The 18137-nt window shown below is 35.2% G+C and overlaps 1 protein-coding gene across 3 annotated transcripts in view; it reads right to left on the reverse strand.

Annotated features, from left to right (window-relative positions):
* The window catches only part of mio (GATOR complex protein mio), a 349531-nt gene that overhangs the window by 98686 nt on the left and 232708 nt on the right, over nucleotides 1–18137 (reverse strand). For all 3 annotated transcript variants that reach the window (XM_090394033.1, XM_090394032.1, XM_090394034.1), the window contains exons 19-20: nucleotides 9179–9291; nucleotides 6218–6390 (exon numbers count right to left, since the gene is read on the reverse strand). In XM_090394033.1, coding sequence (XP_090250159.1) covers nucleotides 6218–6390; nucleotides 9179–9291 — 286 coding nt within the window. The remainder of the gene's footprint in view (nucleotides 1–6217; nucleotides 6391–9178; nucleotides 9292–18137) is intronic.

Below are 18137 nucleotides of genomic sequence, written 5' to 3' on the forward strand. Positions count from 1 at the left end.
GGTGAGCCATATCTTCAGGGAAGAGATTGCAATGGGTACTAATAACGTCTTCTACTGGGATGTTGGTAAATAAAGATACCACATCCAAGGTAGCAAGAATGTCTGTCTTTATGATTGAGATTTTTTTCAATTTTTCAACAAAGTGCTTTGAATTCTTAATGCAAGTGTCCGATTTTCTGATATGTCCTTTTAGGAGGCTGGAGAGGCGTATGGACAATAAATATGTGGGACAATTTCTTCCGTCAACGATCGAGCACAGCAGAAGTCCACTTTTGTGAACTTTCAGGGCTCCATACAATCGTGGCGTCAATGGGTGTAGTGACTTCAGATTTCGTTGCAAGTCTGTGGACCAACTAATCATGTTGGTCCACAGGTCTAGCCCATCATTTTGCGATTACTAACCATACTATTGATTTGGAGAGCAGCTCCATGCCTTACCGAGAAGAAGATTTCCGTTGTAGAAATTTCAAGGAAGCTGTTGTAGTCCTCTATTCTAGAGAAAATCTTAACAGAAACCAGAGAATGATAATAGCTGACATATGGAAAACCTTAATAAGATTACTCAGTCTGCCAGAATTTAATTTCACTCAAAACTACAGAACATGCTCTCATAACAGTGATTAACACAACACGCTCCATGCGCGTAATGTTACGTGTTCTGTTTTAATGTTTAATTTATATGATAGTGTTACTCCATTTTCTCTGTACTAGCCAGTTTGAGTTTTTTTCCCCTCTTACCATTATAAGCCCTGAAGAAGCTGGACAGCCCTGTCGGCAAAACTTGTTGGTATTAGATGTTTATAAATCATGGTCAATTAAAGATCAATATATATTTAATTTTATTACATTCCTAGTCATCTTCGGAAAAGCAATCCTTCACATTAATAATGGAACCCAGATCCTCGAACTTGTTGGCTTCTTCAATTCTTTCTCCATTAAGGCACACTTGTTTCTCAGGAGCTTCCCAGTCTCCATTTCCTTTGCAAAACATGATCATTGTCCTGCTATAATTGAGCCGTTCTTAATGTTATTAACTTTGTCAATGATTTGTTCTAGTTCTTCCTTGTCATTACAAAGGAGTATTGTATCATGAGTGTACCTCAGATTACTGATCAATCTATCACCTATCCTAATTTCTGTCTTAAGCTTATCCAATGCTACACACGATATCCTCATCATAGAAGCTAAACAGAAAGAAGGCATCCCTGCCTAACTCCCTTTCCAACCTGAAGCCAATCAGTTAATCCAACACCTGTTCTTACCATGGCTTCTTGCTCAATGTACAAGTCTGCTATCAACCTGAAAATTATTGGGGAAAACCTATTCTTTTCATTACTTCCCACAGTCAAAAGCTTTAGAGTAGTCTATGAAACATATACCACAGGGAGTCTAAATTCTTTACACTTTTCTATGATGTGTCTAAGGCAAAGGATCTGATCTCTGATACCCTTACCTTTCCTAAAACCAGCTTGTTCCTCAGGCATCTTTGCTTTGACTTTGACCTCAATCCTATTTAGAATGATCTTTAAAAAAATCTTGCTTGCATGAGAGATTAAACTAATTGTTCTATAGTTCTTCATATCTTCTTTCTTATGTAGTGCTATGAAAACCAACTTCTTCCAGTCTCTAGGCCATGAGCCAATTTCCCATATCCTTGAAATCAATCTATGAAACACTCCATCCCCTGTGGACTTAATTAACTCTGCTGGAATTCCATCTGCACCTGGGGCCTTATTGTAGTTAAGCTATTTAACTGCTGTTTCAACCTCATGCCTAAGTGGAGAAGGTCCCAAATCAAAATTTTCCTGGTGAGAGGGCTCCTACAAATTTCCTTATCCTCTCTACTGTATACAGTTCCTCACAGTATTCTTTCTATCTGTTTCTTGATTTCCAGTTCTTTTGTTTGTACTGCTCTGTTCCTCTCTTTGATGATAATCAATTTTGGGCTTAAAGTTGTGCTTAGGTAGTGAACTAAACTAAACATCCTTTTACAATTGCCCCTCCTCGTCTGGAACTCTACTGCTTCCCATTTATTAGACTAAAAATTTTCCTTGTCCTACCTGATGGCTCTTCTGACCTCTGTATGTAAGTGCTTATATTTTTCAATCCCAGGATCTCTTTGTTTCTCCAGCTGCCTTCTTTCAATCAGATCCCATGTTGAATCTGATATTCATGGATCTCTTGGTCTTCTAATTGGGCTGAGATACTTCTTGGCTGTATTTTGTATTATAACCTTGACTCCTTCCCAAAGCATTTTGGATAAGTTCTCCTTACTAGTCTCCAAAAGATCATCCAATCACAATGATGTTTTTTCTGTGAACCCACTAGGGATTACTCTGACATCCAATCCAGTAGGACGTGCCCAACTTGGAAGGTTTCAGAGTCTTAGTCTTACTCTAACTTTTATTAGCTGATGGTCTGTACCATAGTCTGCTCCAGGACAAGTATGCACATCAGAGATGCTTGTCTTCCACTGCTGGAGAGCCAGGATGTAATCAACTGGTGCCTTGACCTATTAATGTTAGATGTCCAAGCATAGGTCCGTCATGGGTATTTCTGGAAGCAGGTATTGGTAATAACTAATCTGTTAGCATGGGCAAATTCCAACATTCTTTCACCATGGATGTTATGTTCACCCAGACCAAACATGTTGCACTCAGGCCTAACTCTCATACTCTTTCCCACTTTTTGCATTAAAGTCCCCTAAGATGTATAGTACATTTCTCCTTGGGGCAGTCCAAAACAGTCTGTAGTTTTCATACAATTTCTCACTTTCTTCATCTTGACCATTTCACCAGAAAGAAATCATAAGAATTTTATCCAAACAAGATACACAGAAATCTTAATGGTCCTGATGACATTTCTCCAACAGCCCTAAAGGTGTGTTCCAGAGCTAACTTCCATTCTATGTTGCCTTTTTATGCTTTCATATTCCATTAGTATCTATTCTGCAGGACTGAAATTAGCACACACACAACTTATTCCTAAGGAAGGAATGGTGACAATTCTTTACTATTAAACTGCTGCCTAATTTCTTTCACTCAGTTCTCTCTAAAGTAATGGAGAGAACCATCAACATTCAACTACAACATTGTGCTTGAAAGTTAAAGTTAACTAATAAAATGAATGTCGATATAGATTCACCAGTGTTGATTAACACAGAAATTTTACCTATGTCACCGATTTATGGACTGACAAGTCTTGTGGTTGCTCTTGATATCTTCAAGGCTTTCTGACTGAATGCAAGCTACATGTGATAGTTGAGAGGTCCTTATCCTCTAAATATGTAACTAATTTTGCAGTTCTGTGTGATCTGTTCTCTCATCCACTTTCTTCCTTCTATATATCAATGACCTTACTCAAGTTGGCTATCAATCTAATACATAGCTTTGCTGATGAAAGCACACTATACTCCTCTCTCTCATTTGGCAAACCACATGCTACACAAATGACCATAACTTCCAGACAACCTCTATTACCCTAAATTCTAATTTCAGAACCATTCTTTGATGGAGTTCATATAACTTTGTTCTCTGTAAAAGAATAATTTTCTTACAGTCTTACACTGAACAACACCGAAACCTGTATACAAGATGGGATCGCTCTTCTTGGGATTACTCTATCATCAAAACCTCTCTTGGCATAAGCAAATTACAACTACTGCTCACTTGGCATTAAAAAAAAATCAGGATTTCTCTTTTGCTCAAAGTATTAGGTTTACCTCTGAAGAGCTATTAACTCTACTAACAAATCTCCAATCTGCTCAACTACTGAATACTGTTCTCATATCTGGAGAGATATCTCCAAAAGCTTCCTAAAAATACTTAATACAGGAGAGAGAAATAATGTTGATTAATGGCTCATGTATTGCCAATTCACTTCATCCACTGTCACATGGATATTCAGTTTCCATTGCATGCATATTCTATAAATACTATTGCAGCCAATGCTCATCTGAACTGGAATCAATAATTCTTCTGTCTACTGTTAAATCCATTATAACTCTTCAACACTCTTTCGCAGTTCTACTCCAAACTCACAGAACAAATTTCTCCTTCTAATTAATCTCTCCTGTTGCTATTCTCTGGAATAGTCTCCAATGTTATGCATTTCCCAAGAAATATAATCCACAGCTCTATTATGGACTTTATGTTTAGTGTAAATAAAGGTTTTCATAACCGCCCATATTCCTTAGCTAGTACAATTAGGTTTCAAGCAGCATATTGAAGTTGATTTTACCATTTGTTTATACTATAAGTTAAAGATGCCAAGAATTTATATTCTTGATTTCATCCCTTACACAAATTATTTAAGCAAAACAACCTTTGTGCATTAAGTAATTTCACTACAGGGCTACTTGTATATAGAGGCAAATGACTCCACATCACCTGCCTTAGTATCCCATCCATGCAAAGCACATATCCTTATGAACAAGTATAATCCTATGCATTATGGGAATGGCCACTACCTAGACCAATTTCAAGCTTAATAAAGGTTGAAATTGGTCTAGGTAGTGGGAGCTAGATTCAGAAGTGATACCAAGGTTGAAATAATGCAGAAGTCATATTTCCATATACAAGTAGTCAAAACGTGTCATGCCTTATTACTAAAATACTCTGGATTAGAGATAGATGTTGAAAATGTTTTTTTTTTTAACTTGGTTATACTATAAATTAAAGATGACAAGAAATTATATTCTTGGTTTCATCCTTTATCCAAGTGTAAGCAAAACAAAGTTTGTGAGTGAAGTAACTTCATGACAGGACTACTTTGTGTGTGTGTGTGTATGTGTATACATACACACACACACAAAGGCAATTGATTTGAAGTCATCAGCCTCTATATACAGTAGCCCTGTCATGAAGTTACATATTCTCAACATTTTTTTTCATCTAAGCTATCCATTTGGAACAGATATGTTGATCTTTTTTGCTATATGGAATTCTTCCTTGTCTGATCTCCATGTATTTCTTGAGAAAATTAATTCAGCAAACCCAAGAATTAAATTTACTCTTGAAGTAGAAAATTACAACTGTCTTTCTTTTCTGGACTTTATTATTCTTTGTCAACCTAATGCAGTATGTAGTTCTCTGTATAGAGAAAACTAAATCATACTGGCAAATACATTAATGCTGCTTCATCCCTTGCCAGAAATATTTTGGAAGTTAATATATGTGAATATATGGTGTAGTTAAGTCTTTGGTAGACAGATCTCCTAAAATTTGTTGAAGTGATTCTTTTTTAAATAATGAACTGTCTATTATTAGAGCTATAGTAATCTTCAATGGTTATATTTCAAAAACAATAGGTAAAATAATAAATGATTATGGCCTTCATCTTAATCCTCCTTGAGAAGAAATTTCTATTCCTTATGTTCAAGGACTATCAGAAAAAACTGAAAGATTTCTTCACCCAATTGATGTACAAGTTTCTTTCTGTCCAGTTTGTAAACTAAATACCTTCCTCATCTTCCCAAAAGACAAATATCCTCCTCTCTCTTATCCTGGAGTTTACAGAATCCCTCATTCTTGCAGCTTGTGTTATTATGGACAGAATGGTTGTTCTGTCCAGATTTGTATTGAAGTACATCCAGAGTATATTTTGCTTCAAGAGTTTCATGAATATAGTTTGGCTAGCCACAGCTTGTCTACTAACCACAGAATTCATTGAAATAATACTAAAGTTCTTCACAAAAGTTATTTTCTGGAAAGATTATATAAAGAAAGCCGTGAAGCACAGATTCAAAATCATAATCTCAACAAAGTGATTGCTTTAAACTTTCTCAATTTTGGGAAGGTATTTTAAAAAATATGCCACACTCTTGGGTTTCATAAAATTAATTAACATAATTAATTATTTAAATTTTGTTTATTTTATTGCTTGAATTCTAATAATGTAGACGGAATTATTCTCCTGCAGTTGATAGCATAGATTTAACTGTTGATCTTTTTTGTGTTTATCTCTTTTCTACTGTATTGATTTAATGGCTATGAAACAGAGCCAAAAATTCTGCACAAATAAACAGTAAATTAACAAAAGTGGCTTCTGTATTTATTATTCTAATGTCTTCTACTTACATCCAGTTTTTCAAATCTATAAAAGTTCTGATTATTTGTGCTTCAGCTTTCCATAAATATTGACTAAGTGAATTATTTAAATTTTTAAGGAGAAAAAAAAAAAAAAAAAAAACTATAAATATGAATCCCATAATATTTACCAACACATCATCATAGTTATCACTGTCAGCTGTAAGAAAGCCAAACATTGATCGCAAATAGGAATCTTGCAGCTGGGGCCTCAAAGTGGTACACATTTCCCTCCATAAAGTATTCTTATCTTCAGTGTAACCCGAGAGAGCCATTGCAACTATGTTTAAATTTGTATCACCTCCTATATGACAAGTAACAGAAATATATTTAAGAAAACAACACAATAAAACTCTCTCTCTCTCTCTGTTCTTTATAATTAAAAGATAATATAATACTACAGAAGCAATATTTCCATATACAAGTAGCCAAAAGATGTCACATCTTATTATTAAAATACTCTCTGGATTAGAGATAGCAACATAATATAATGCTACTCAAATGTGTTTATTATGTAGACAGAACCTAATGCATTTTTCATTATGTCAGCTTTTTCAGTGTTAATAATTTAATCAACTTCAAAAATTCAGATAATTTCATCTAACAGATAACCAAGTATATAATAACTAAACAGAAAAGAAAGGAAAAACCAAATAATGTTTTAGCGGACCATATGCTGAATAGCATTAGCTGTTGTTGATCAGGTATTTACCATATTACTTACCTAACTTTTTTTTAAATAAATATATGCTAGTTCTCTCCATGGCAACACTCTAAAGTTAATTTTACATAACAGATGAAGTACATCAAATTTATACTATTCATAGTGAAGAATTTATGGAGACAAAAACACACATGTTAGAGTAATTACTTATAATTATTATTATTATTTCATGACATCTCCAAGAAGTTGAAGACTCATCAAGGGAGGACACTCACTCTACAGCTCTCCATCTCCACCACTACACCAAATTTCTACTACCACCATCAACATCGCCATCTACTGCCACTACCACCAACACTAGTATTTTTGTTTGTAACTTGCGTGTTTTCTGAATGGCCAATTTGTCTCTGCATGCAGGATGAAAAAACCTAAGTTTCTGGGAGAAAAAACCCTGCTACCTCTATAAGAGATCGGCTAACTCACTCTACAGCTCTCCATCTCCACCATGACACCAAACTTCTACTACCATCATCACCATCTACTGCCACTACCACCAACACTAGTATTTTTGTTTGTAACTTGCGTGTTTTCTGAATGGCCGATTTGTCTCTGTATGCAGGATGAAAAACCTAATTTTCTGGGAGAAAAAACCCTGCTACCTCTATATGAGATTGGCTAATTCACCTTCAATGAAAAAATCCATAAAGTTTCCTCCCATCATGACGAGAATTGAATGGCACAGCATACTGTCGTTCTTCCAATTATGCTATGGAGGCTCTTGACAAATAACGCTTGACATTTCAACCTCTGTGTCAAGATCATCATCATCAGGGAAACATACATATGCACAGGATACAAGCTACATGAACTACACAAAAGTAAGATAAACCTAAATGCTTTGTTAACTGTTTATATTAGCCTTACCTCTGGTGAAAAAAAAAATAATAATAAACAAATGAAATATATACACAAATATAAATTAACAAAATAATTTTTTTAACATATCAGAAAAATAATACACAGATGATAGGGGGAAAAATCTCTAAGTAAATAAAAAGGTTTTATAATAGAACTACATTAAACAATTCTCTACAGTCTTCTTATATTAAGGTTTTCTTGTGATGGGATTCTTCCATTATGTTCTGGATGCTATATCGGTTGCAGGTGGGTCCTCCAGATTCTTGGAATTACTAATCCATTATTCTTGTTTAGATTCAGATGATGTTTCAGTATCTCACAAGCTTCCTTGAATATTCTTTCAAACCAGGTTTTGGTGTGGTGTACATACTTGGTGACTCTCCAGTTGTTTCTGACATGTTTGAAGTGCATAGTCTGACAAGCCTGTTTTACTGTAGTGGAGAAATTTAATGTGGCATTTATGTTCATCTTTTCTTATTGGAATGGTGCACCCTATAGGGTAGGTTACAGGTATAGTGAATTTTGTAAATCCCTGGGTGGGCAAGGTAAGGAAGGGGATCATTGGATGAGCTGAGTATGCTTCTTAATTTTGCAGGTTTGAAGGTTGCCTTAATGTTGTATTTATGTAGTGTGTTCTATTTTTTTCTGATATTCCCTTAATTATGGCATGGCATTCTTGTAATGTTTTTGCTTTTAATGGTATTATTGTGGAGGATCGTATGAAATGTTTTTTGTTTAGCCATTTTTTACAGAGGTTTGGCTAATGATTTTATATTCTTTGTTCAGCACCTGCTCATTGGAGCAATTGTTAGGGCTCTATGTTTGAGGATGCTAATAACTCCCTAGTGTTTTTTTTTTGGATGGTAGTATGAATTTTTATGTATATATATTAGCCTCTCTCTCTCTCTCTCTCTCTCTCTCTGTGTGTGTGTGTGTGTGTGTGTGTGTGTGTGTGGGTTTGTAGTAGGCAGTGAATGAAAGACAGCCTGAGGGAAGATGTGTGACAAGTGTGTTTAGAAAAGGAAGACAGTCATTGTTTTCAATCTCGATGGTAAATTGAATACATCTGTGTTGTTTGTTCAGGTGGCTTAGGACTGTATTTAATGTCTAGCGGCTGAGGGACCTAATGGCAAAAATAACACCCACATATCTGAGACAAATTTTGAGCTTTAGGCTTGCTGAATCTAGCGCTCGTTGTTCAAAGTCTTTCATATAAAAGTTATGCTTGGGGGGCGTGAGCCCATGGCTGTGCCTTCTTTTTGCAGGTATAAATTATTTTGCCATACGAAAAACCCGGAGCAAAGTACGTGGGGAAAGCAAAGAGAGCTGTGATATCAGGTGGAAAAATGTTCTGTATGAGAATAATAGTATCATTGATCGAGACATTAGTGAAAAGGCAGTTACGTCAAGGTTGACTAATAAATTTAGGCATGCATGTGTACACATATACAAACATACATCCCCTTTCTAAATATAGGGAGAAATATTTCACTTTCACATAATTACTAACCTTGAGATTGCAGGATACAAGCTCCTTTATTAAGAACCTGTATAGCTCTTCTGATGTCCAGATTAAATACAGCAATGGCTGCAACTCTTGCATACTGACTATCCATTTCAAGTCTAGTGAAGCAAATTAACAATGATAAAATCAGAAAATACTTCATGAAAACACTGAATTTCACATAAAATTGATAGAGAAATCTACTTTTATAGTGATAAATGTGATTTTAAATCTTATTCATTCGTGATGAAATATTAGTTACATTTTTGTATCACTAATGAGCAAAATTTTATTATACTGAAGAACTAACAGTAGCTTGGTATTAATGCAAAATTATTAGATGTTTATAGAAATGTGTGGTAGACATAAGTGGTATATATTTAAAAAGAAAAAAAAAAAGGTTAACACATGTAAGGAAATTACAATTTTATGTAAACTTCTATATATTTCATCCATTGTAACATGAACACCATTCAGGGAGAATGTCAAAGACTAGCTACTTACTTATTTATCCTCTTCATGGCACATAAGGCTGAGATCCATTTCTTCTAGATAAGACTGCTCCAACTCTTACATGGCTGTTTTGCCAAATTGGATACTAAAAGTCTCCTGGCATTCCTTCTATTGTTCTAAAGGAGGAGGTGGCAGAGTTGACTTCTAGTCTATATCACTTTTTTACTCTCTCTTATTCCACTGATATCTATCTTGCAGTCTGGAAATTACCCTATACATCCTATTCTTAAGAGGATGACAAATCTTTTACCCTCAAAACTACCATCCAATTTCCCTCACCTCAGTTCTTTCTAAACTAATGGAAAGAACCATCAACATCCAACTTCTACATTAACTTGAACTCTCAAATAATAAATGACTGCCAGTATGAGTTCTGTCACTGCTGATTAACAGGGGATCTACTTATTCATGCCACCTATCTCTGGACAAACACAATGGAAAATTCTGGTGAAAAGTTACACCACTACTAACTTCCAATCAAATAATTTTTCTTCAAATTAATCTGTTATCCATCTAAGGCTCCAACATTATCACATCTTATGTTTGCACTTTTTACTGTATGAATCCATCTACATCTTGGTCTTCCTCTGGGTGTTTTTCCAGCCAACCTGACAAAGATCTCTTGTTTTGCTAATCTTTCCTTGCCCATTTTGTTTAAGTGACCATGCTAGCTGAGATTAGCTCCACTAACACATTCCAGAATGTTGATTAATTTTAACAGTATAGATGAGAAAACAGATTGATAAGAAAATAACTATTTATTATTATGTGACACCTCCAGGGAGTCCAAAGACTCATCAAGGGAGGGCACTTAACTCTACAACTCTGTCTCCACCACTCAATCCACTTACAATGAACCACAACTACACCAATGCCACCTATCTCCCACCAACACCACCAATTGGGAAAAAAAAAAGTACTAAACAAAATTTGCTATAAGTCCGAGAGATTTTCTTGGAATCAACAGAAGCCCTGAAATATACTCCAAACTTCAATAAGTATGGCTGTATAAATTTGCCAAAGATCTGGAAGACAGTCATCTTAAAACCTAATTAATACCTGCTTTCTCTGTTTTTTTTTCCAACATAGATGACACCTAATTAGAACTTTAGTCTTTGTGTTATATGTTACAATTGTTCAAACTAGTCCCATTGTTATACTGACTGAATTGTTGGTGTTTCGTATACTGCAACAAACTGTTTTTGTGCTCTGAAGATGCTGGATAGAATACCAGCAAAATATCAGCAATAAGTTAATAAATAGTTATTTCCTTATCAGTCTGTGTTCTCATCTATACCGTTAAAATTAATCAACATGTACGATGAACACAAGTCTTTCTACACGTTTGAACATTTCTGAATGCAAACAATGGAAAGTTCTTTTCTAATATCCTAAAGTGGAGTGAACAGATGCCATCTGTTTACTCCACTAGTCTTTCTCAGAAGTCTATCTGAGGTCCCCAGTCTTTGATCAAGTATTACTAACCCAGCTCTCAGATCCATAAATTAAAATTAGTTTGAATACTACCTTATCATCATGCTTGTTCAAGGATTTACACCTAGAGTGGCCTATTTTGGCCTTAGAAGTCACTGTTGAATATCTTAAGAGGAAGTCATGGTTTTCTTTTTCCTAATGGTTTGTAATTGAAGGCTTGTTTTTGGTAATCTTTCTGTTTTCATTCTTTCAACATGTTCCATCCATTTATGTTTATATTTAATTTTTTCTATTACTGATTCCTGTTTTAATTCTTTCATAATTTCTTCATTTCTTCTGTGATTGAATAGAGTATACTTTGCAGTTTTTCTCATAAACTTAATTTCAGCTGTTATTAATCTTTGTTTATCTTTTTTGTTTTATTGTCCAGATTTCGCTTTTATACAATGGGACTAGTGGGGCTAATGCATTGTATACTTTTAGTCTGGTTTGTTTTTGAACTAGGTTAGGGTTAAATATAGAGTTAATTATACCTGTTATTGGGGTGCTTAAGGGTCAAAGCTGTATAACTGAGAGGAGACCTCCACATAGCCTTTAAAGGAATGTGGAGAACCGACCAGGGCTTCAGACCTAATGTCCAATCCTCACCTTCTCGTGGTGCACCCTGTTGGGTATCTACTTGGTTACTGTACAAACGAGGATGGGCTGGCAATTTGGGATTTAGCTGACCAAATTGTATTCTTATTGCTTAACCCAAAATAAAAAATGATGGTACATTACAACATTACAAAATTTCATGCCGGCTGGGGCGTCGCCCAGTTAAACAAGGCCCCCGCTGTTTTCACCAGGGAACCAGGGAGAACAGCGAAAAGTCAGCTACTGAAACAAATCTGAAAACACACCCCAACTCAACATCACCAGAGTTAAAGATCAGTACTATCAACATAAGAAGTTTGAATGGCTGGCTGAAGAATTGGATAAGTACCAGATCGACATAATAGGGGTGACTGGAACAAAAAAAAAAAAAAAAAAGGCAAAAACTGATGAGATCTTTCTGAGCAACAATACAAAATGTTATATTCAGGCAATGACAATAAAGGAAAAGAAGGAGTAGCCATAGTATTCAACACAAAATACGAGGCTGATCATCTTGAATGGCAGTCAGTGTCAGTCTCAAGTAGAGTAATGTGGGCAAATATGAGAATGGGGAACTGGACAATGAGACTTATTTGTCCCTATGGTTCAACAGAAGGTTCTTCTAAGGTAGGAGTGGAGGAATTTTTTGAGGCTCTAGAGAAAGCTACTGACACAATGAAAAAGGAAAATTGGTCCTTGTTGGGGATCTAAATAGCAGAGCAGGAAATGATTGTGAGACATACAAAAATATTTTGGGAAAATTTGGAGAAAAGAGCAAAGCTAATAATAATGGCAAATATCTGTTGGATTTCTGCTCAGGACATGGACTGGTTATCACTAACACCATGTTCCAACATAAAAATGTGCATAAATTCACATGGAGAGAAGAGGCAAGGAATAAGAAAAGTCTCATTGACTATGTTATTGTTGATAGTGATGTTTCCTCCCTGGTGCAGGACACCAGAGTGTACAGAGGATTTGAAATTGGAAGTGATCACTGTTTAGTCTTGAGCAGGATAAAATTGAATTTCATATTGAAAAGAATGACATGTAAGAAAGTTTTAAAGCGAATAAACTGTAGACTAAAATACACAAAGATTATTGAAGGAAAAATGAAAGAGTTTGAGAACAGGAACCAAACCTTGGAGATTCAGTGGCAAGCCTTGAAGAAAGCCCTGATTGATTCAGCTAGAGAGGCACGTGGTGAAGTTGTCTGCAAGGATAGAAAAATTAGAACTGCATGGTGGACACAGGTAGTTAAAGAGGCAGTGAAGGAAAAGAAGAAAGCATATCAAAAGTTACTGGCAAATAAGTTAGCTTGTACTCTTAGAGAACACAGAGACAAATGCAAGAATGCTAAACACTGTGTAAAACTAGCTAAACAAAAGTCATGGGAGGACTTTGGCAAGAATATAGAAAATAAATATCAAGAAGGTGGAAAAATATTCTGGAGGTTGTTGAAGAAGCTTAGGAATGGAGGAAAGAGTGCTTTAAAAGGAATCAGAGATGATAAGGGTGACATGAAAACAGGAGAAAAAGATATCTTTGAAGTATGGAGTAATTACTTTGAAAAACTGCTAAATGAAACAAGCAGTGATGACAGCACAGTAGTAAAAAACACTGACCAGGCATGCAGTCAGGAACACATATCCATACTTGAAGTAGAAAACGCCATCAAAGGCTTGAAATGTGGAAAGGCAGCAGGAATAGATGATATTCAACCAGAAATGCTGAAGTATAGTGGTCTGCATAGTTCAGAAAGCCTGGACACAGGGATGAATTCCCGATGATTGGAGTAGAGCTCTCATAGTACCCATATATAAAAAGGGAAATAAAACTGAATGTGAGAATTACAGAGGTATTTCCCTACTGAGTGTTCCTGGTAAGATCTATGCAAGTATACTTGAAAAACGGTTGAGAAGAATTGTGGAAGAAAAGCTTGGTGAAGAACAAGCTGGATTCAGGTCAAATAGAGGCTGTCAGGATCAGATCTTCACTTTACGACAAATAGTTGAGGAAGCATGGGAATATAACAAAGATCTGTATTTAAGTTTTGTCGATCTGGAAAAGGCATATGACAAGGTGCCAAGAGAGAAGCTATTCAATATGCTACAGTTATATGGTGTGAATGGGGCATTATATCAAGTAATTCAGCAGTTAGAATTGAAGTAAGTACAGAAATATGGTTTAATGTTAAATCTGGTGTGTGACAAGAATGTACATTATCCCCTCTGTTATTCATTATCTATATGGATCACATTATGAAGGAAAGTGGTATTAAACATGATATCAAAATTGGAGATGTTAATGTTCGCTATTTGCTTTATAACAATGATGTTATACTTCTAAATAAATCCGCTATAAGTCTGCAAGATTCTCTGACTAAATTGAATAGCTGTTGTAATAGATATGGTATGAAGGTCAGCAATAAAAAGACAAAGACAATGAAAATAGGCAGAATCATTGAAAATGTCAACTGTGTTGTGAATGGAGAACCTGTGGAACAAGTAAAACATTTCAGCTATTTAGGCACGATTTTTACTGAAGATGGTAAATTAAATATAGAAATAGACAACAGAATCAGCAATGCTGTTATGGTGGGAAGTCAGTTGAATAAATTCATATGGAATAAGAGAGAAATTAGTTGGAACACTAAATTAGCTGTATACAAGACAGTGTTCAAACCAGTTTTAACTTATGGATCTGAGAGCTGGGTCAGAAGTAAAACACTTGACCAAAGACTAGAGACCGCAGATATGAGAGTCCTGAGAAAGATTAGAGGCGTTAACAGATGGCATCAATGGCAATATCATATTAAAAACGAGGACATTAGGAAAGAACTTGACATTGTCAGCATCTACGAATGCGTTAGCAGAGCTAATCTCAGGTGGTATGGTCTCTTAAACAGAATGGGCAAAGAAAGATTAGCAAAACAAGTGTTCTCTGCCAGGTTGGCAGCAAAACGACCGAGAGGAATACCAAGATATAGGTGGATTGATATTGTGCAAAGTGCCTTAGACGATAGAAATATAAGATCTGATAATATTGGCATCTTGACAAGTAACAGACTGATTTGGAGGAAAATTGTAGATAGGAAGTAAGTAAGTAATAATGTAATTTTTTTTCATGTAGTACTATCACATCCTGTACAACCCTTAGGGTACATGGCAAGGATTTGATGATGATGATATATCTGTTACTTTTAAATATTTTGCAATTTTTAGGTTTATATCTTTTTCATTTTCATATGTGATCATACATCCTAGGTAGTTAAATGAATTCACCTGTTCTAAAATCTTGTTATCTATTACTATTTTAATTCTTAGTGGATCTTGTCCTTTAAATGCCATTGTTTTTGATTTTTCTGTTGATATAATCATTCCAAAATCTTTGGCTATCTCTTGGCTACCTTGTAAACAGATAATTTAGTGTTTTGACTAATCTCATTCTTGTTGTATAAATTTACTCAACTGACTTCCAGCAATACCAGCTTTACTAATTCTGAGGCTTATTTCCATATTGAATTTACCATCTTCACTAAATATTGTGCCTAAATAGCTGAAATGTTTCACTTGTTCTATAGATTCACCATTCAGAATACAGTTGATGTTTTCAATGCTTTTGCCTATTTTCATTGTCTTTGTCTTTTTATTGCTGACTTTCATATTAAATTTATTACAAGTTATACAATTTACTCAGAGAATTTTGCAGATTTGTACTGGACTTATTCAGAAGTAACATCACCAATTTTAATAACAGATTTAATACCTCTTTCCTTCATAATGTGATCCATAAAGATAGTGAATAACAATGGAGATAATGTGCACCCATGTCACACATCTGATTTAACATCAAAATATCTTCCTGCATCTCCTTCTAACTGCTGACTTACAGCTTAAACAGAGACTGTGTACTGCTCGATATAATGTCCATTTACACCATATAAATGTAGACTTTTGAAGAGCTTTCCTCTTGACACCTTGTCATATGCCTTTACCAAATCTACAAAACTTAAATCCAAATCATTGTTATATTCATAAGATTTCTTAACAGTTCGTCTTAAAGTGAAAATCTGATCCTGACAACCTCTATTTGGCCTGAATCCAGCTTGTTCTTCACCAAGCTACTCTTTTCACAATTTTTCTTAGCTATTTCTCAAATATGCCTACATAAATCTTACCAGGAACATGCAATAGGGGAAACACCTCTGTAATTCTCACATTGTTTTTATTTCCCTCTTTAAAGATTTTAAAGATGGGTGTTATGAGAGCTATGGGTACTAATGATGAATATATCAGTATTCATCCCAATTTGCTAAAAATAAAATTCCAGAGATTATGAGAATTATAGAACCATTGCTTTAATTAAATAAGAGAGTTGTATGACAACCAAGAAACTTCGGTAAAAACAATCTTTGAAGAAACAGTGTTCGAGTGGAAAAGGGGGCAAGGTAGGGTTGTATACTGTCACCCTATCTTTTCAATATTTATAGAACATATGAGAATAGCTAACTTAGACAAAGACCCATCTTTGTCTAAGTTAGCTATTCTCATAATTTACGATATGAAAATTAATTTACGATATGCAGATGATATGATCTCATATCAGAAACTAAGGAAGATCTGGGACAGTTGATTCTATATTGGTCAAGAGAGAAAGTAGTAAAGCTGGGCTTAATTTAAACATCAGCAAAAGTGATGGTTTTTGGCAATTTAAATTAATTTATAATAGAGGAAGATAAAATAGAGATCACCGAAAGTTATGTTTTACTTGGGTCCAGAATCAAAAATGATTATAAATGTGAAGATGAAATTAAAAGAAGGATAATCATGAGGGGAAAAAAAAGCTATATTAAACCTGACAGAAATTATGAAAGATAGAGGTGCGAATAAGGCCACAAAAGTTAGAACTGTCAAAGGAATAGTATTTCCAGTAGTGATGTATGAATGTGAAAGCTGAATTATTATGAGGAAAGACAGAAAGCAAATTGATTCATTTGAATTATAAGCATGGAAGAGACTATTAAGAATCTTATGGACTGCAAAAATGACCAATAAGAAAGTTTTAGAGAGTATAGTACGCCCACAGATACGAGACTCTTCGACACTTCTGCGCATGTCAAAAGAAGGAGAATCCATTCCGATAATAGGGTAATCAATCTGTATTGTGGGATGAGTGTTTATTATTACAGGTAGGAAAACTGACTTCTCTTTTATGATCATTGTAGTTTTCAAAGTGATAACTATTTTGCTTGTATAACAGTTGGAAATTTTACATATAAAGCACGTAATTTCATGTGTTGGTGACATCGCCTTATTTCTTTTTCCCCTTCAACATGAATTGACTCTTGTTGGAAGTCTTCCAATGACAACTCTTGCTTATGTGGTTGGACTTTACAAAGACAGAATACTCCTTGGAGTTAATGACTGTTAAACTGAAGTTGATGCACTTTGGACATATCGTGTGAGGATATGAAACACTGGAAAAGGCAGTTATGCCGAGGAAGACTGAGGGAATGAGAAGAAGTGAAGACCACAAAATAGTTGGATGGACAACATAAAAGAACTTACCAACCTGAACTTACAATTGCTGAAAGAAAGCACATGACACTGAGTGAGATAGAGGAGATTCACAAAATCACGAGTCAAAAATGACTGGATGACACAAAACAACAAAACTATGAGAGCTCTACCCCAATCATCTGAAATTTGACCCTCTGACCAGGCCTTCTGAATCATGCAATGAAGCCACTGTAAAACTTTTATACCTCCATATTTAAGCATTTCTGGTTGAATTTCATCTACTCCACTGATTTTCATATTTCAGGTTTTGGACTTTTTCTACTTCTAGTATGGATATGTATTCTTGTTGGGAGTTTTCTACTTATGTTGACACTGCTTGTTTCATTTAGCAGTATTTCAAATATGGCCCAAGATTGTTGGCATTAGTGAAACCTGGCTATCAGAATCAGATATGGTAAGTGGGATTAAGTGTAATGGGTATACTATTTTTAGGAATGACAGAAGAGATAGGAGAGGAGGAGGAGGAGTATTACTAATGATATCAGATGACTTAAGTCCAGTTAGGGTAGAAACACAAGAAAACAATGATGGTAACAAAGTCCCATGCAGCGGTGAGTTTGAGTCTGTCTGGTGTGAAGTGGAGGTTAACGGAATGGAATATACGGTGGGGTGCTACAGACCTGGGGGCTCAGTTGCAGGTGATGAAGAAATGCATTGCCAATTTAGCCTTATGGGTACCAAATGAATGCTCATCATGGGTGATTTTAATTTTTCAAACATTGATTGGGTAGAAGAGAAATCTTGTGATAAGAAAGAAGAGAAATTTACTGAATTGTTGTGAGACAACTTTCTCAAGCAGC

Source organism: Typopeltis vanoorti, chromosome 6, assembly GCF_054136105.1.
Source record: "Typopeltis vanoorti isolate ZY-2024b chromosome 6, IOZ_Tvanoo_1.0, whole genome shotgun sequence".
Taxonomy (NCBI): domain Eukaryota; kingdom Metazoa; phylum Arthropoda; class Arachnida; order Uropygi; family Thelyphonidae; genus Typopeltis; species Typopeltis vanoorti.